An 18,845-nucleotide genomic window follows, 5' to 3' on the forward strand; every position below is an offset into this window, starting at 1 on the left:
TTTTTTTTTGCAGTTTTTGGCTGGGGCTGGGTTTGAACCCGCCACCTCCAGCATACAGGGCCAGCACCCTACTCCTTTGAGCCACAGGCACTGCCCAATAGCAGCTACTTCTGAGGGAGGAGGGAAAGCCACCAGGAAACATCAGCCAGCAGTAATGATTTTCTCTTTATAAACTAGGTGGTGGTAAATAAATAAATAAATAAAATAAACTAGGCGGTGGTTTCACAGGTGTTCATTGTTACTTTGCGCCTTACACACTTTATAGTAAACTATTGGGTCCATTGCTGATATTATCCCACAAACTGAGTTAAAAATTAGATTGAGAATCATAGTGTTGAAGAGAGCACATGCTCTGTGGTGTGTCCCTGGGGCCACCTGGTGGCTTCCCCTTCTTGGTGTCATGAGGCTGTGGCATGTAGTTTTCCTCAGCTGTGGCTGTTAGCACCGAATGCCATCTCTGAGGAGGAGTGTCCTTCTCATCCTTGTAGGCCTCCCTAATTGTGACCGAGGAGCTGCACCTGATCACCTTTGAGACTGAGGTGTATCACCAAGGCCTCAAGATTGACCTAGAGGTGAGTTCTGCAGCAGAATCAGTGTGGCGCTGTGTACAGGGTGACTCAGGACAAAACTTCTGGTGGGATTTTTATTAAAGAAGGTAGAATTACTGTTTACTAAGTACTGTGTTTATTTTGCTTTTTTTGGGGGGGGAGACTGAGTCTCATGTTGTCACCCTTGGTAGAGTGCTGTGGCATCATAACTCATAGCAACCTCAGACTCTTGGGCTCAAGTGATTCTCTTGCTTCAACCTCCCGTGCACCTGGCACAACAGGTGCCCACCATAACACCCAGCTATTTTTAGAGACAGGGTCTCACTCTGACTCAGACTGGTCTTAAATTTGTGAACTCAGGCAATCTACTCCCCTCGGCCTCCCAGAGTGCTAGGATTACGGGCATGACCCACCGCATCTGGCCTATTTTGCTATTTTTCTCCAAAAAAATCTTTGGTATCCCATCTGAGAATAAAGTCTTGCCTGAGTGCTTAAGATACATATATACTCAGCTTCCAGCAAACTTGAGATGAAAATCTGTATGTAGAAATTGATTAGAGTGACTTTATAAAGTTTGGGCAAAAGAGTCTTGGCAGCAGATCATGGTATTTGTACCTTCTCTTTTCCCAACTTTCTTGAATTTCAAATCAAGAGATACCTGGAAAGGCAGGAATCCTAGTCTTTGATTTCTGGGACTTCATTGTTTCATGGAAAGATACAGCTTCAGTTTTTGGAGGATGCCTTCCAACCTTAGGAATAGGGACTCTGTGAACTGGGGGACAAGCTATGAGCAAGTCATACTGTATACCGTGTTTCCCCGAAAATAAGACCTACCCAAAAAATAAGCCATAGCAGGATTTCTCTGTATTTGTTAAATATAAGCCCTACCCCTATAATAAGACCTAGTGATGGCTATGATACACTGCATAGCCACGCCATACATTTCAGCGCGGAGAGGAAGACATCCTCTGAAAATAAGCCCTAGTGTGTCTTCTTAAGAAAAAATAAATATAAGACAGTGTCTTATTTTCAGGGAAACATGGTAAGTAACTAGCTGTGAGCTCTGTGGCTGGTCCAGCCTTCTCTCCACTCTGGAGGTTGAGCTGACTCTGTCACACTGTTTGCCTAGAGTTGGTAGCAGGTGTGCATGGTGGCTTGTCCTTTATTCCAAGCCCTGAGAGTCATGGGTAAACAGACTTTTGAGCCTGAGAGAGCCCCTCTGCCTCCCTGACTCATTCTCCACTGACTCCACAGACCCACTCTTTGCCAGTTGTGGTGATCTCCAACATCTGTCAGATGCCAAATGCCTGGGCATCGATCCTGTGGTATAACATGCTGACCAACAACCCCAAGGTTAGTGCCCCATCCTCTTGTGGCTTCTTGGTACCTAGTACAGGTCATCAGCACTATCTCCCATCTGAATGAGCACATGCGTTATTTTCCACAGAACGTGAACTTTTTCACCAAGCCCCCAATTGGAACGTGGGATCAAGTGGCCGAGGTGCTGAGCTGGCAGTTCTCCTCCACAACGAAGCGTGGGCTGAGCATCGAGCAGTTGACTACGCTGGCAGAGAAACTCCTGGGTCTGCCTTTTATCCCCTTCTCTCTCCTGCCCTCCTCAGAAAAGGGATCTGGCCTGTCGGGCTGTTAATCCAGGCCAAGTTTACTGAGCATCCACCCTGGGCAAGGTGCCACATTGGAGACTCAGGGCACAGTTTGCATCCTGGTGGTCGTTTATATAGGGTGGGAGGCAGATTTCTTTTCACCTGGCCTTTGCCTTCCTCACCCTTTTAGGCTATTACTCTAGCTAGATACCCTTCTGTCTAACCTCAGAAAATCTTTTAAGAAGTTGGAGCTAAAGGCATGACATTCCCTGTCCATTTCTTTAAAAATCTGTAGGATAGCTTTTTATTTATTTTATTTTATTTTATTTTATTTATTTTGAGACAGAGTCTCACTCTGTCACCCTGGGTAGAGTACCTTGGCATCATCATAGCTCACCACAACCTCCAACTCTTGGACTCAGGTGATCCTCTTGCCTCAGCCCTCCAAGTAGCTAGGACTACAGGCACCCACCACAAGGCATGACTAGATTTCATTTTTTCTATTTTTAATAGAGACGGAGCCTTGCTCTGGCTCAGGCTGGTCTCGAACTCTTGCCCTCAAGCGATCCACCTGCCTTGGCCTCCCAGACTTTTAGGATTATAGGCATAAGCCATTGCGCCTGGCCCTAGTTTTAATTTTTCACTCTGGAGTAAAAAAATTTAGTAGACTATTTTATGTTCCACCTGGACTATAATTACCTTTGTCCTAATAAAGCAGCTGTCACAAAATACGGCCTTTTAATACTGGCTGTCAGTGAGGAGCAGAGGGACCTGCGCAGCGCCAGCAGGCATGTGACAGGATTAGGGTATAGGGTAGGGTGACCAGACGTCCCGCTTTTGAACAATTTGTGCTGCGTCCCGTGGCATTTTTAAAAAGTCCTGATTTTTGGAAAGAATGCACAAATGGGCGGGAGAAAAGGAAGGGAATATACGGTTTTCAGCTGCCATGTGGCTATTTTGCCAGAATATGAGTTTTATATTATTTTTGTTAATTTTATAATGTTAAACTGTAATAATAACAAATAATTGTTGAGAAGTGATTATCAAGAACTGCTTATCAAAGTTTGCATTGTTGTCAGGCCTTGTCCTGCTCTGTCCTCTGCACCCCCCCGCCCCGCCCGTGTTGTCCTGCTTTACAAATGTTAAAATCTGGTCACCCTAGTATAGGGTCTGTTTGTGCAGAGTGCACACAACACAAATACATGAGAGCCAGTGGTTTCATGGCCTATTGTGTGTGTGTCCGATTTTAGGAAATAACATCTTGATTCAAAGCTGAAGATTCACTACTTTATTTTTTTCTTTTCCTTCAGGACCTGGTGTGAACTATTCAGGGTGTCAGATCACGTGGGCTAAATTTTGCAAAGTAAGAAATCTTGTTGAATCCGGTGGTCACCTCTTGGGAGTGAGAGTGGTCCTGGAGGGCTGTGGGCTGAAGTCTCTGAACTCTTGGTTCAGTGGTCAGTAGGACCGGCGGGAAGGTAGATGGGACTGAGGATTTTGGCTATGCACTGTGTCCTCAGGAAGGGATGGGCTATGCTGGTGGTAGCCTTGACTTTCTCATTATTCTTTTATCTAGGAAAACATGGCTGGCAAGGGCTTCTCCTTCTGGGTCTGGCTGGACAATATCATTGACCTTGTGAAAAAGTACATTCTGGCCCTTTGGAATGAAGGGTAGGTTGAAACTCCTTTGTCTGGCAGACAGTGCAGAGGTGTAACCAAGTCACCAGCAAGCCAGCAGCAGGGGATACCCTATTTGCCCAAACAGTGTTGTTCCTCCTCCTTGGTTCCAGGTACATAATGGGCTTCATCAGTAAAGAGCGGGAACGGGCCATCTTGAGCACCAAGCCCCCAGGAACCTTCTTGCTAAGATTCAGTGAAAGCAGCAAAGAAGGAGGAGTCACCTTCACTTGGGTGGAGAAGGACATCAGCGGTAAGCTTAGCTCCTCAACCCCACCTGGTGGCTGGTGCTGCAGTGTCAGGGCTGCTACTAGTTGTAACCACTTACTGCCCCCTAGTGGGCAGAGATGGCCTCTGGCTCGCCTGCCTCAGACTTGAGGATGACTTTTTTGCTCTAAATTCTTGCAGCTGAAGGATTGGTTTGCCAGTTTGTTTTGCTTGCTCCCATGGCAGGTATTTGTCTAGAAATTTGCAATTTAGATTTTATTCTTCATCCTCTTTCTTAATCCTGTTAACATGTCTTATGCAAGTCATCATTTCTATTTGAGGTTATTCAAGTGACTCAATTGGGTAGCCTCTTCTAAAGTAGGAACCAACCTGGACATTTCAACAGTGCCAGGCCACTGGACAGGATGTTCAGGGTCTCAAGTGCCAGACTGGTATAAGTCTTTCCCTGTTGAGGAAAGATAAAGGTCGTTTTCTCTGAGATTACCCAGCTGTCCTTCCTTCCTGGATTCTGCAACAGGTAAGACCCAGATCCAGTCAGTGGAACCATATACCAAGCAGCAGCTTAACAACATGTCATTTGCTGAAATCATCATGGGCTATAAGATCATGGATGCCACCAACATCCTCGTGTCTCCACTGGTCTATCTCTACCCTGACATCCCTAAGGAAGAAGCATTCGGGAAGTATTGTCGGCCCGAGAGCCAGGAGCATCCGGAAGCCGACCCAGGTAGTTGTTGATTTTCCGTGTTTCTGGCATTTAATTTTTGGGAAAAGATAGAAATTTCAGGATCCTTGAAGGATCAACTGAATAACCTGTGAAATCCTTATTCCTCCTAATGGGAAGGAACTTTGTAGTGAGTGCTTTTGGGCAGACTGATGGGATTTGAGAGAATCAGTCAGTAGTCCTCAACCCACAGGCAATGCACGAGTTTAAAGGGGGAAGTAGTACATCCACCCCCACCCCCAAACATGCTAGGACACTGAGAAGAGAAAGTAAGGACAGGGTTCTTTAACAGGATGCCCACCTCACACAATGCTTATGTTAAGTGAGCCGAAGAAAGGCTTTCTGGAGGAAACAGTTGTTAGTAGCGTTGGAGCACAATTCACACCAGACTGGGCAAGCATTGTGTTCGAAGCGAAAGACAGGGCCTGGCTACAGGGTATGGAGTTGTTACTTAGAACGTACAGCTATTGAAAATTTAAAAAAAAATTATTTTTGAGACAAAGTCTCAGTCATCTAGGCTAGAGTGCAGTGGCACAATCATAGCTTGCAGCTGCCTTGAACTTCCAAGTTCAAGGGATCCTCCTGCCTCAGCCTCTGGAGTAGCTGGGATAGTTAGCACACACCACCATGTCCAGCTAAGTTTTTAATTTTTTGTGAAGTTGGAATTTCACTATGTTGTCCAGGCTGGTCTCAAATGCCCAGCCTCAAGCAATCATCCTGCTGTGGTCTCCCAGTATTCTGGGATTATAGGTATGAGCCACCAAGCCTGCCAGATATTTTTGAATGTGTGAGAGGATATGTATTTATATGTTATATGTAAATTATTTTATGTTAAACCTATAATCTCTGGGCTTTCCTGTTTAAACCTATAATCTCTGGGCTTTCCTTAGTGTGGAGGGGACAGCCCACTGATGTGTTCCCACCTGCTGCTTTGACTCTTGATTCTTTATCCAGATCCTGGTGATGAGTCTCTGATTTAACGTTCTTTGTGTTTTATTTTATTATTATTTTGGGTTTCTTTGAGACAGAATCTAGCTTTTGTTGCACAAGCTAGAGCTCAATGGTGTTATCATAGCTCACAGCAACCTCACACTCCTGAGCTCAAGCAATCTTCCTGCCTCAGCCTCCCTGGTAGCTAGGACTCCGGGCATGAGTTATCACTCCCAGTTAATTTTTTCTGTTTTTGGCAGAGATGGGGTCTCGTTCTTGTGTAGGCTGGTCTCAAACTCCTGAGCTCAAGCAATCCTCCCACCTCAGCTTCCCAGAGTGCTAGGATTATAGGCGTGAGCCACCGCACCAGGCTGCAGTTCTTTGTTTTATTTAACTTTTCTAAATCATAGAGCCAACGATGGGCTCTTTAACGTGATCCATTGGGGTTGGCTTCTCTGCCCCAGTTCTTTTTTAAAAAATGGTTTTTGTCCAAAAAGTACGCACATACACAAACTCACCAACTAGTTTTTCCTCAGTATGCCTTTCAAAGAATTTCTTGGAGTGGGGGAGAATGAGACTTAGAAGAGGAAATTTGAGCTAATTGACATTGACTCTCCTTTCTCCTTTGTTCTAGCACTGAGTTTTGTTCATACTCTAGGAGAGCATAACCCTCACTTCCTGTCTGCTGCTTATCTCTCCTTCCACGTGTGCTTCAGTTGGGACATCTCTTTATCAGCCCCTGCCACACTACTCTTTGTTCCTTCTGCAGAGGACGTTTAGGTCCAAGTGCTGGTCGTTTAGACTGATTTTGCTTTCAGGATCCCACCTCCCAGTCTAAGGCTGCACCTTCCCTTAACACTGCCCCTTCCGTGGGCTACAGGCAAGGTCTTTTCCTGCCTGGAAACATCAGTGCTTCCCCAGGGGCAAGGCGCTAATCACTAGAAAGAAACTAATTGCTTGAGTGGTTTGCCTGCCTCCTGGAGAGATGAGTGTAGGGAGCAGCCGCTGAGGGCTTAGTGTGAGCCTGGCCACGGGTACAGGTGGGGTCCCTGTGCTAACATGGGAATCAATCTTCAGAGACAGGAGACTGCCACTCTTTCCTCTGTTATTTCCAACTCAAAAGAGTATTATGGTCTGAGCATCTCAGAAATAGATCACCTCTCCTCCATACTTCTCCATTAAAAGCCCACATAGTATTTCCTTATGGCTTGAGGGAGAGATTCTGAGCCACTTACACATTATTTTATTTATTTATTTATTTTTGAGACAAAGTCTCACTCTGTCACCCTGGGTAGAGTGCTGTGGGATCCTAGCTCACAGCAACCTCAAACTCTCAGGCTCAATCCTCTTGCCTCAGCCTTCTGGGTGGCTGGGACTACAGTACCCACCACAACACATGGCTAGTTTTTCTAGTTTTGGGTAGAGGTGGGTTCTCACTTTGGCTTAGTCTGATCTTGAACTTCTGAGCTCAAGCAGTCTGCCTGCCTCGGGCTTCAAGAGTGCTAGGATTATAGGTGTGAGGCACCTCGCCTGGCCTTGTTGTTTGGAGACAGTCTCACTCTGTTGCCCTGGGTAGAGTACCATGGCACTATAGCTCACAGCAACTTCAAACTGTCTTGCGCTCACATGATTCTCTCACCTCAGCCTCCTGAGTAGCTGGGACTATAGGCTCCTGCCACAACACCTGGCTAATTTTTCTATTTTTTTGTAGAGACAGGGTCTCGCTCTTATTCAGGATGGTCTTAAACTCTTGAGCTCAGGCCCCTTCTCTGCCTCCCAGAGTGCTAGGATTACAAGTGTGAGTCACTGCACCTGGCCTGCCACTTACAAATTGAAGTACATTTACAACCTTATAAGAAGCCACATGTGTAGCCAGGCATTGTGGCAGGCACCTGTAGTCCTAGCTACTTGGGAGGCTGAGGCAAGAGAATCACTTAAGCCCAAGAGTTTGAGGTTGCTGTGAGCTGTGATGCCACAGCACTCTACCCAGGGCGACAGCTTGAGACTCTGTCTCAAAAAACAAAAAGAAGCCACCCATAAATCAGCTGTTAGTCCTCTGTCTCTACTGTTCCCTCTCAGGCTGTTTTTCTCATCTATCTCTATCACTAGAGAATTAAACCCTTTTCTGTCTAGGGTATCAGGTCCCTTCAAGTCTGGGCCAAGATAATTGTATTTACAGAACACTAGAACCTTGCTTGCCTCAGTAGGTCCTTTGGATTTTGCACTGAATCAATCTCTTTCCTGGCCAGAAATAACCTCAGGACAGCAGTCCAAGAGTCGCTTCACAGAGCATCCTCTCAGGTCTTTGTGCTTTCAGGCCCTGTAGTTTCAAACCCCCACACTTGAGGACTGCTTCTCTTGGCCCATCTCACCCTGCCTCATGCCTCCTAACTGGTTTGCTCACCTGAATTCCCAGATGTCATGTTGGTGTCCCCAAGGCTCCTTGACCTCTTGGTACAGGCATGCAGGATCTAACTTTATGCTAGTCCTCACATTTCTTTTCTTTTTTTTTTTTGAGACAGAGTCTCACTGTGTCGTCCTCATTCAAGTGCTGTGGCAGCACAGCTGACAGCAACCTCCAGCTCTTGCCTCTCAATCCTCCAGCCATTCTCTTGTCTCAGTCCCCCAAGTAGCTGGGACTACAAGTGCCTGTCACAATACCCGGCTATTTTTTGGTTGTAGTTGTCGTTGTTTGGCAGGCCTGGGCTGGATTCAAACCTGCCAACTCTGGTGTATGTGGCTGGTGCCCTAGCCACTAAGCTACAGGCGCTGAGCCTAGTCCTCACATTTCTAACTATAGAACAAGAATTATAAAAATGGGGATTATAGACAATTGGCACCTTCTCCTTCCCCCTCCTTATTTTATGCATGAGAGAAAAAGCTCCTTGCTCCAGGTCTCTTAGTTGGTGAAGTGTGCTGGTCTCCTGTCTCCTGGTTGAGTGGATTGGACTACGCCACAAAATAATCTTCCCGGTGTGTAGAGGGTGCTTTATATTTGACGTATTTATCCAACTAGGAAGCTACTAATGCCCCCATCTAAAAATGTGATTGAAGCCAGGTGTGGTGGCTCATGCCCGTCATCCTGACACTCTGGGAGGCTGAGGCAGAGAATCATTTGAGCTTGGGAGTTTAAGACCAGTCTGAACAAGAGCAAGACCCCTTGTCTACTAAAAATAAAAAAAATTAGCTGGGCATCGTCATGCCTGCCTGTCATCCCAGCTATTTGGGAGGCTGAGTCAGGAGTATCACTTGAGCCCAGGAGTTTGAGGTTGCAGTGAGCTATGATGACACCCTGCACTCTAGCCAGGGTGACTGAGTGAGACCCAGTCTCAGAAAAAAATAAAAAATTACAATTGAGGGCAGCACCTGTGGCTCAGTGAGTAGGGCACCAGCCCCATATCCCGAGGGTGGTAGGTTCAAACCCCGCCTCAGCCAAACTGCAACAAAAAAATAGCCGGGCATTGTGGCAGACGCCTGTGGTCCCAGCTACTCAGGAGGCTGAGGCGGGAGAATTGCCTAAGCCCAGGAGTTGGAGGTTGCTGTGAGCTGTGACGCCACGGCACTCTACCAAGGGCAATAAAGTGAGGCTCTGTCTCTAAAAAAAAAAAAAAGAAAACTAAACTAAAAAACAAAAAATTAAAATTAAAATTGAAAAAAATATGATCGAGGCTGATTAGTGCTGGCAGAAATAGAAGGTACCTGTATAACCTTCAGCTTTCGAAGCACAAGCATTAGCACCCTCCACCTTCTCCAAAAGACTTGGTGATGTTGGTATCTGTGCAGGACACCACGCAGACTCCATAGGCTCGGTTCCTGAATGCATAGGTTATGTAAGCGATACAACCAGGCTGGAATAGAATCTCCAGACCACCTGGAAGCAGTTAAATGTTTCCATAATTGAGGGAAAGAATGAATACATGAGTGACGATAATTTAGGCTGAGGTGGAACAAGGGTATGCCGAAAAGCATCTGCAGCTCAGGAGATCTTCTTGGGAAGAATTGAACTTCAAAGCTGCAAGTGCCTAGGACATCCCAACTAGTGTATGGTGAGGACGGTCAATCTTGTGGGGCGAATGGAGGTTTGCAAATAATCTCCATGTAAGGATGGAGTGAGTCTCAAGTCAGCGCTAGTGAGGCAGACAGCTTCCTCCTGCCCTGTGCTCAGAGGGCTACCACCGTCAGTAAGCACAGTTTTCTTTTTCCCAGGTGCTGCCCCATACCTGAAGACCAAGTTTATCTGTGTGACCCCGTAAGTGACCTCCCTTCCCAACTTTGCCTTCATTTCTAATGTCCTCAGTTATCCCTGGGAATAGGACACGGGGTGACAGTTACCTGTGCAGGGTTGGAAGCCCCTGGGCTATGTTTAGTACTCAAAGTGGCCTTGTGTGTTTAAAAAGCTTGAGCTTTTATTTTTCCGTTGGAGACCAGAGTTTGATGGCTTGTGTGTGTATGTTTTGTTCTTTTTTTTTCCTCCATTGTGTCTTGTCAACCCGGCCCTTCCCCTTCCTGCTGCTCCCCATTTCCTACAGAACGACCTGCAGCAATACCATTGACCTGCCGATGTCCCCCCGCACTTTAGATTCATTGATGCAGTTTGGAAATAATGGTGAAGGTGCTGAACCGTCAGCAGGAGGGCAGTTTGGTGAGTATTTGGTTGGCAGACAAGTCAGTCCCCTTTGGATGGTGCTCACATGTGCAGAGCCAAGAACTGGTCACTCAGAACAGTAGAAGAAGGTTCCAGAGCAGTGCTCTCCAGCAGAAATGGAACTCGTACCACGTGTGCAGGTGTAAATATTCTAGTTGCCACATGAGAATGGGTTAATTTTTATAATACCTGGTGTCCCAAAAGTTGCCCCTAAAGTCACCATACATAGAAAAAAAGAGGAAATTGTAGCTAAATGTACCTTTATTTGCAAAATAATCATTATACAATTTTACAAAGAGGTAGCCAACATATAGAGAATATTTTGTAAAAAGAAAGACTTTAGGGGTCACTTTGGGATGCCCTGTATATTTAGCCCGTTAAACCCAACATATGTACTCTCATTTCAACATGGAAGACAAAATCAAGATTTTTTTTTTTTAATTTTCACACTTAAGTCTTTAAAGTCTGCTGGGCTTTTGACCGCCACAGTATATATATCTCAGCTTGGATGAACCACATTTCAAGTGTTCAGTGGCTACATATGATTTGAGGCCACTGTGTTAAACAGAGCAGCCTCAGATCTTTGAACATGGAGACCTGGGAATGAGTTAAGGAGGAAGGAGGCCTCTTCCCAAGGCCAAGGCCCAGTAGGGAGGAGAGTAAATCTGACTTTGCTGACCCAGCCTTGCCCTGAAGGGGCAGGAGACTATACGGCAGTGGTGGCCTGAGCCCTGGCCACTGAAGGGCTGGAGTGTGCTCTGCCAGCTGTAGAGGACATTCAACTGAACTATCTTTCCCCGTCTGTCCCTCCAGAGTCCCTCACATTTGACATGGAGTTGACCTCGGAGTGCGCTACCTCCCCCATGTGAGGAGCTGAGAACGGAAGCTGCAGAGAGATATGGCAGAGGCGCCTACCTGTGCTCTCCCACCCCTTACACAGACAAACCCCAGATCTTCTGAAACTCCGCACTCTGTGGTTCCAGATTTTTTTTTTTTTAATCTTTTACTTCTGCTATCTTTGAGCAATCTGGGCACTTTTAAAAATAGAGAAATGAGTGAATGTGGGTGATATGCTTTTATCTAAATGCAAATAAGAATGTGTTCTCTGAGACCTTGATCAGGGGATGTGGAAGAGGGTGGCTGAAGGAGAAAAAGGAAATGTCTTGTGTTTTTTGTTCCCTTGCCCTCCTTTCTCAGCAGCTTTTTGTTGTTGTTGTTGTTGTTGTTGTTGTTGTTAGCCAAGTGCCTCCTGGTGCCAGTGGCATCCTTCTGCCTGTTTCTATAAGCTCATGCCACAGGCTGCCTGTAGCTACATACTCCTGGCATTGCACTTTTAACCTTGCTAACATCCAAATAGAAGGTAGGACTGTCTGAGCCCTAGGTTTCTTTTTAAATTAAAAATTAAAGGGCAAAAAACACCCAGTGCATAGCCTTTCTATATTTAAGAAAACCCAGTTAACAGCCTTCTTGGTGCTTTAAGCATTCAGCTTTCTTCAGGCTGATAATTTATGCAATTCTTGATAATGGCCTTCAGATTAAACCCTTAAAAGACATCTGAAGCTGTGGCCTGGGCTTTGTATTGAAATAGGAAGGTTTAGGGAGAACCTAACCATCTTTTAGCCATTTTTTATAAACAGATTTTTATTTTCCCCATAATGTGTTAGCCTTTGGGCAGGGGTAAGGCTGAGCAGAGGGTGCTTACAACCTTACTCCCCTTTCCCGTGGACTTTAGCTCCTGTTTCAGAGCCTAGGTTGCTCCTGTGGGTGCCTTACCAGGGCCGGGATGATTCTGCTTCCTTCCCCCTCAGTCTCCCTGACCCCGCTAGTGGCATTTATCCTTCCAGTGTCTAAAGGTCCATTGTCCTATTTGCTTTGGGAATCCAGGTCTCAGGGCCTCATAGAAGAAGAGGGAGAGAGTTATAGGCTGAACATGACTCAGACTATGGGGCCTCAGTGAAGTGTCTAGCTGACCTCAGGGAATATGGTTCTTACCCCAGTTTGTTGGTGATTTCCAGCAGTACCCATAGTCACTTCTTCCCTTGGCAAATGCAGGGTAAAGGCTCACCTATAAACGCGAGGTCTGCCCCTTTTCTGAGGCTGGTGACTGTCTCTTCCCTACAGGGGTCCCATGAGTGACACAGAACAAGCTACAGCCTTCCATATGGCCTGTGCCTCAGCCTTTACTGTGCATTTTGGAAGACTAGGTATGTGCTAGGTGGACCTCCTCTGACCCAGAGGCATGGCTGGATTTGGTGTCACAAAACCATTTTGCCTCAGTTGAGCAGAGTTTCTACGGAATTCTATTTATTAGATCCAAATTAGCTAGTTTCTGAATTAAGGAGGAAAGGACCTTCTCTCTAAGATGAACAGGGCTCACCCATGGCCATTCCTGTCCTCCTGCCTGGAAAGGGTTGATGTGTGACACTCCCTTCTCCAGCAACACTCTTCAGTACATGATAAGCTTAACTCATTAACCAAGAGAATATCTAGAAAGGTGAGACTTGGGCTTACCCCTGGGTTTAAGTCATAGGAATCTAGGGCAAAGTTTGAGCTTCTCTGGAGCAGACTCTGTAAAGTTCATGGCTATGGCGTGTTTATCTGGTTTTAATTCTGATTGTAACAAAAGTTCTGAGAGGAGCTGAGACTTGCTCAGTCAGGTCCCTCAGTTAGAGGACAGAGTCCTCAGGACCTGCCGGCTCTCTCCCCCTTCCCCTGCCACTGCATTCAAATTCCAGTGTATACTTCATAGTGTAAAAATTTATATTATTGTGTTTTTTTTTTGTATATTGCTGTATCTACTTTAACTTCCAAAAATAAAAGTTATATAGGAATCATCTGATAGCATGGCAGCTCTGTGTGGCTCCCTTTTCCCCTGCAAGTTCTGAGGGGGCCTCACACACTTGTGTCCTGGGATAGGCACAGATACCATTTTGAGAAGACTCTACTGCCTTCCCCGGCTCATTCCTAAACTGACACAGGCCCCTATGTTATGTGAACCACCAGCAGGGGACCTGGTGAAGGAGGGGGTCAATAGTCCAGGGCAGAAGTTGTCAGAGCAGAGGCTTCCCTCCCCCACCTCCCAGAGCTTCAGTGCCCTGTCAGGTCAGATAAGCTACCTAAGATACTCCCACCCCAGCCCCAAGGCCCCAGGGCCTCCCCTTCCACAGTTGGTGCTGTTATCACTTCAGTTCATGGTGGGGACAGGACAGCATAAAGACGGTTCACTGGCTAGTCACCGTGGGCCCCTGGGCAGTGGGTGGCAAAATGAGCACAGCAGTGACCTCAGCTACATCAGCTGGGCTTCTCCCCACCTTGTCCCCTAGCCAGTGCCATGGAGACAGACCGGTGCTGCCTGAGATGTAAGCTCCTTCCCTCACAGAGATGGAAGTGGAGATTAGTGCTGCCAGCGCCCGCTTCCCTCCCCACCACCCCCGCCAGCCCTGCAGGGGGCCCCTGCCCTCCTCTGGCGCTGAAGAAACCTGCCCACAGGTCCTGGCTCCCCAGCCCCCCACCCTGAGTTCTCTGGGGACACCAGGGACTAGCTGCAGTTTGGCACCAGGTGTCTTCCGGCCTCCCTCATGGTCAGCCCAGCCTTTTGAAAACACAGCAGCTGCTGGATGGTGCCACCTGCTGGTCCCTGGAAGAGGCCTGGGAGGATGGGACTGCTGCTGCAGTTCTGGCAGCTTCGGAACCCTATAGGGTGGAGAATGCTCTTGGCACTGGCCCTCAGCCCCCAGCTTCAGGGTCATTTACAGGTAGAAGAGGCTGAGACCACAGCTCTGCCCAGCCCTGGGGCTCCCTCCCCAGAGGCTCCTGCCCCATGTTGTCCCCAAAACTCAAGTTCCCTGCTTTTAGGGGAGTAGGTAGCCCCTAACCTTGTTCCTTAGCCTTCTAAGAAGCACAGACAGTATTCCAGGGCTGGTTAACACGCTTGAAAATCACAGAAAAGGGTGCAGAGTTGTAACTTCGGGCTAAAAATTAACACCATCAGTCACACAAGAGGGAAGGAACAGAACAACTCCAGCTCCAAACCAGGAGCCACAGCTGCAAATTTATGAAAAAAACATTTTATTCAAAAATACTTTACACAAATGTGTAGTCTTTGTACAAACTACAAGACTCCCTCTTTTCCTCCCCACTTCTCTTCAGAGATGCTTAAGCCTGGGATCCGAATCTTTCAAGGGCAGCTGCCCCTGGCTGTGGGTCCTACAGCCTGAGAGAGAGGGTGTGGGAGCCAGGTCTCCTCCAGCGACAGCTGGTTATACAAGAGAGGAGGCCTCAGCCAGGTCCCACCTCCCAGGGGAGTCCAGTGGGATCAGCTTTTACCCCTCCAGTGGCTGCTTTGCTGTGCTTTCCTCTGGCTGCAGTTTTCCACAGGGAGGAGGAAGGGAGGGAAGGAGGACAACTTTGCAAGTCCCAGGACCCCTGTTCACCTACCATATTCTAGACCAGTCTTTTCCTCCTCCCCAGAAAGCAAGCTTGCAAAGAAAGGTCAGGCCTATTGGAGGGGAGGAGATACCTGTGGAACAGAGGTGGTACAGACTCAGAGCAGCCCCAACAGCCCTGCTTCGATTCACCCTAGCTCCACTGTCAAGGACATAGCCACGGCCCAGACAAACTCTAGGACTGGGTTCACAAAAAGTCTGGAGTCCACATTTACTAAAGTATAAAATATTATTCACAAACAAGCCCCCCACCTCCCCCCAAGGGAAAGAATCAATTAGACCAACTTGTGTACATGAGGACAGCTTCACGTACAAAGACATACACATTTGGGAGGGTGAAGCTTCTCAGGAGGGAGACTTCAGCTTAAAGACTTGGTTCCCTTTCCCTTCTTGGATAATTTCATTCAAATAGCTACCGAGCAGATAGGAATAGGCTTGCCTGCACCAAGCACCCGCAGTGACAGAGGCTCTGTCTTTTCCACAATGGAGACAGACCCAGTGGGCTCCCAGATGCCTTGATCTTGGGCCACTTCTGTGCCACCACATACCCAGGACTGCCCAGGCAAGGTACACCTCATGCGTACACACATCCACACACGTGTCCATGTGCTGCTTGCAAAGGCCCCAGTATGCACAGCAATACTAAAATCACAATTAATATGAACTCTTCTCATTGAATGTTGTTTCCCAGGAGAAGTGTGGGATTTGAACATTCATGAGAGGGAGCCTCTGGCAGGAGTGAAGAGACCAGCAGGAGGGGAGAGGCGAGGGCCAAGACTGTCCATGGGTCGGCGTAAGAGCTCTTCCACGTGCCGGGCTACATCCATGCTCTCATCCAAGTCAAATTCTCCATCCTGCTCAAGGACAGGGTCAGGACTGGTAGAGAGAGAAAGGGATGTCAGAGATTGCTGGCACATCTCACAGCCTCAACTCCCAGCAGACAGCCTTGCCAGCTCCCCACTCAAGCCAGTCTCTTGGGCACAGGACTAGTCCTGGTCAGACACCCCTGGGAATACGCCCCACCCTATTCACACCTCATGGAATGATCTTAGGAAATCATTTCCCCTCTCTCCTTGTCCTCATCTGTAAAGCCAGGTGGCTGAGCCAGTGAGCTCTGCCCACCTGCTTTGCTATTCACTTAAACTGGAGGCATGACAGCACAACATGCTTAGCCTGTCACCACTCTGATTTTCACAGCCACCTGCAATGTAGACATTCATCTCACCTTATAAGGGAAGAAACTGAGACTTAGCCAAGTTAGGAAACTTGCTCTGAGCCACCTGGCTATAGGTGGTAGAGTCAGGATTGGAGTCTGGGTCTTTATAACTCCCAAATCTTGGTGGTCTCACTATAGTTTGCTCCCCATCCATACATCTAGCCCAGGGCACACCCAGTAAGGAACAAAATTTATTTTCTACCCCACTCTCATCTGACTTTCATGGAGAACTTCCACATTAATAGCTGCCCTGTATCAAGCCCTTATACAGTCTCCCTGTGTGACCATTTTACCTGCACTGTCTCTTTTAATCCTCACCCCAGTCTCATGAGGTAGGTGTGCTTGCCTCCATTTTACAGATGAGGAAACAACAGCAGAGAGACCCAGCGATTTTCCCAAGGTCACACAGCTAGCTTGTCAGTACCATAGTGAGAAGTAGACTTTGCAAAATGTCTATGTGTCTTCCTGGCTGATTTCCCACTCCCAGCACCTGCCCAGCCAGACTGTGGGCCTAGTCTGAGTGGCCTCGGGGGGAACTTTGCCCACCAGCCCTCCAGGGCTCCAGGCTGGGGCAAAGTCCCCAACTCCTCCCCTGTGGACCCCCATGAGAATACCACTTACTTTGGTGGGTACATGTTATAGTGAGCCTGGGGACACACGGCTGGGGAGGGTGCCTGGTCCATGTATGTGGCACTGGCCCCGGCATCCGCTGATGCGTTCACAAACCTGCAGGAGGAAGCGGCACAGAATCTGAGCTGCCAGGGAGGCCGGGCTTCAGCTGACTTGGGGAGGGGCTCAGGGGCATCTTTATGTCCTTCTTGGGGCGTAGGAGGACAGAGTGCCCCACTTGGCCCTGGGTTTCGGATGCAGAAGTGGGCCCTGGGTACTGTCCACAGCATGACCAAGCCCAGGTCCCTCCCCGGGCTGAGTCAAATTTTCTGGGGGATGGGGAATGGAAATGTAGGGTCAAGGAAAGGGAGGGACAGCAGTATCTGGGGCAGGAAGAGACAGGAGGACAGCCAGAGCCGGACCTTGGACACTTACTCAGGGACCACTTGCTTGATCTGTGGCTTCACGTATCCGTCAGGTGTTTTAGCTATCAAGCAGAGGACGGTGGTGAGAACCAAAGTCTCTGGAACTCCCCAATGGGGTGAAAGCTCATTCCCCTGCAATCTGCCTCCTGCCCACACCACCCTGGGGCCTCAGCAGGGATGAGATTTCCTAAGAAAACATCTGCTGATGGGTCCAGTCTGAGGGTCCCCAAGAACCCTGGCTTCAATCCCACTCCTGCTTCTAGTTCCTTTTCTGGCCACTTGCTTTCTCTCTCTCTGATCCCACCCCTGCCAAACAAGAATCAAACCCAACCAATGGATCTGCGACAGACCAAAGAGGAAAAAATCTCTCCTCTTTTCATCCCACACTCAACTGGGGGGGGGGTGGGGGAGGGAATGGAGATAGCAGCTGGCTCAGGTGGGAGCAGAGCCCTGACTGTGGGCATGATTTGTCCCGGCCCTGGCCCCTTCCTGCAAGGGTGCAGAAGTGAGAATCCACACAGCTCTGCGAGCATGGGGATGGGTCTCACTTTCCCTCTCCTCCATCCTATGGGCCAAAACCCACAGAAAGCCCCCTGGGCTCTTCTTGGGAGCCCCCTTGCCCAGGTCAAAGGCTCTGTCTGTGGGCTGGGGGAAGACCTCAGTGGGGCCAGGCAGCAGGACGCAGGGGCAGGACTTACCAAGCACAGGAGTGTAGTACTTGGAGAAGACCTCATCCTTGGGGCGGTCAGGAAACACGTAGATGAGATAGCTCAGGTCACCCAGCCGGTCAGCCAGGGACCTGATGGAGAAATCCCTCGTGGTGAATGGTTTAAGGTTCCACAGGCTGCGGTCCGCTGGGAAAAGAGCAACGATCATTCCCACAACCACTGCCAGCAGGAGGAGGACCAAGGTCATGGGGTTTTAAGACAGGCTTGCAGAGAAAGCTGGGCTTTTATTAGCCTGTGCTGGTGGAACACTCTGCTCAGCAGACCAGGTGAGTAGATACAGATGAGGCGGGTCATGGCAGAGAGGGAGAACATATGACACTGCTGGAAGATTCGCCTGGGAGCCCTGGCGTCTATGTGGTGGTGATTTTAGGTTGTCTCAATTGGAAATGTTGGAAAGGAAATACATATCCAAGCAATACGCCTCCCCACACACACTGAGCTCAGTCCCAGCTTCCCCGATGAGTACCATGTAAGGACACAGGCTTGATGGAGGGTGAGGAGTAAGGGGATAGGAGGAACCCTGAAGCTGCAGTTGGGGAAAATGGGCACTCACGGGAGTCAAACTTCCAGGCAATGGTGATGCCCCCAATTTCCGAGTCGCTAAAGCGCAACAAGAAGGTCCCATCTGGCTTGTTGATGAGCAGGTCATGGGCCTGCTGCTTATTCACAAAACCGAGGATGGCCCTAGTGCAGGAGCATTGAGTGTCACTGCTGGGCCAGCTGCCACTGTCCCTGAGCCCAAGACCAGTCTCCCAGCTTCCATGACCCCCAGTCCTCACCCATCATTCCAATGGAGCTTGTGATGCTTCTTCAGTACCTCCATGACCCCATCGAACCATTGCCAGAAGGTGTAATTCCAGCCTGGCAGGTTCTCCTAAGGGTCCCCAGAAGACCCCAAGTCAGGGCTGCTGCCCTGGCTCACAGGTGGCTCAGGAAAGTCAGTGCCTGCTTGTCCCCACCTAGCCTTCTCCTGAGCCCCCATATTTCCTGGTTGTAGGAGAAGGTGGTTGGCATGGACGGACAGTGGGGGCTAGCCCCGGGCAGTAAGCTGTCTGTGAGGCGGGGG

The 18,845-nt window shown here is 48.5% G+C and overlaps 2 protein-coding genes across 7 annotated transcripts in view; one reads left to right on the forward strand and one right to left on the reverse strand.

Moving 5' to 3' along the window:
- STAT3 (signal transducer and activator of transcription 3) overlaps nucleotides 1–13,195 on the forward strand; it is a 65,524-nt gene extending 52,329 nt beyond the window's left edge. For 2 of the 5 annotated variants that reach the window (XM_023511114.1, XM_023511115.1), the window contains exons 15-24: nucleotides 489–572; nucleotides 1,803–1,901; nucleotides 1,996–2,131; nucleotides 3,463–3,515; nucleotides 3,729–3,823; nucleotides 3,943–4,082; nucleotides 4,575–4,787; nucleotides 9,918–9,960; nucleotides 10,241–10,353; nucleotides 11,170–13,195. In XM_023511114.1, coding sequence (XP_023366882.1) covers nucleotides 489–572; nucleotides 1,803–1,901; nucleotides 1,996–2,131; nucleotides 3,463–3,515; nucleotides 3,729–3,823; nucleotides 3,943–4,082; nucleotides 4,575–4,787; nucleotides 9,918–9,960; nucleotides 10,241–10,353; nucleotides 11,170–11,225 — 1,032 coding nt within the window. In that variant the 3' untranslated portion in view covers nucleotides 11,226–13,195. The remainder of the gene's footprint in view (nucleotides 1–488; nucleotides 573–1,802; nucleotides 1,902–1,995; nucleotides 2,132–3,462; nucleotides 3,516–3,728; nucleotides 3,824–3,942; nucleotides 4,083–4,574; nucleotides 4,788–9,917; nucleotides 9,961–10,240; nucleotides 10,354–11,169) is intronic. The other 3 variants (XM_023511117.1, XM_023511116.1, XM_023511118.1) reach the window with 3 other exon arrangements.
- Nucleotides 13,196–14,407: 1,212 nt separating this feature from the next.
- The window catches only part of STAT5A (signal transducer and activator of transcription 5A), a 20,498-nt gene continuing 16,060 nt past the window's right edge, over nucleotides 14,408–18,845 (reverse strand). For both annotated transcript variants that reach the window (XM_003786342.3, XM_023511119.1), the window contains 6 exons: nucleotides 18,559–18,653; nucleotides 18,333–18,463; nucleotides 17,750–17,905; nucleotides 17,062–17,113; nucleotides 16,639–16,743; nucleotides 14,408–15,677 (listed from right to left, as the gene is read on the reverse strand). In XM_003786342.3, coding sequence (XP_003786390.1) covers nucleotides 15,515–15,677; nucleotides 16,639–16,743; nucleotides 17,062–17,113; nucleotides 17,750–17,905; nucleotides 18,333–18,463; nucleotides 18,559–18,653 — 702 coding nt within the window. In that variant the 3' untranslated portion in view covers nucleotides 14,408–15,514. The remainder of the gene's footprint in view (nucleotides 15,678–16,638; nucleotides 16,744–17,061; nucleotides 17,114–17,749; nucleotides 17,906–18,332; nucleotides 18,464–18,558; nucleotides 18,654–18,845) is intronic.

Source organism: Otolemur garnettii, unplaced genomic scaffold (genome assembly GCF_000181295.1).
Source record: "Otolemur garnettii isolate 467f Iridium unplaced genomic scaffold, OtoGar3 scaffold00018, whole genome shotgun sequence".
In the NCBI taxonomy this organism is placed as follows: Eukaryota; Metazoa; Chordata; class Mammalia; order Primates; family Galagidae; genus Otolemur; species Otolemur garnettii.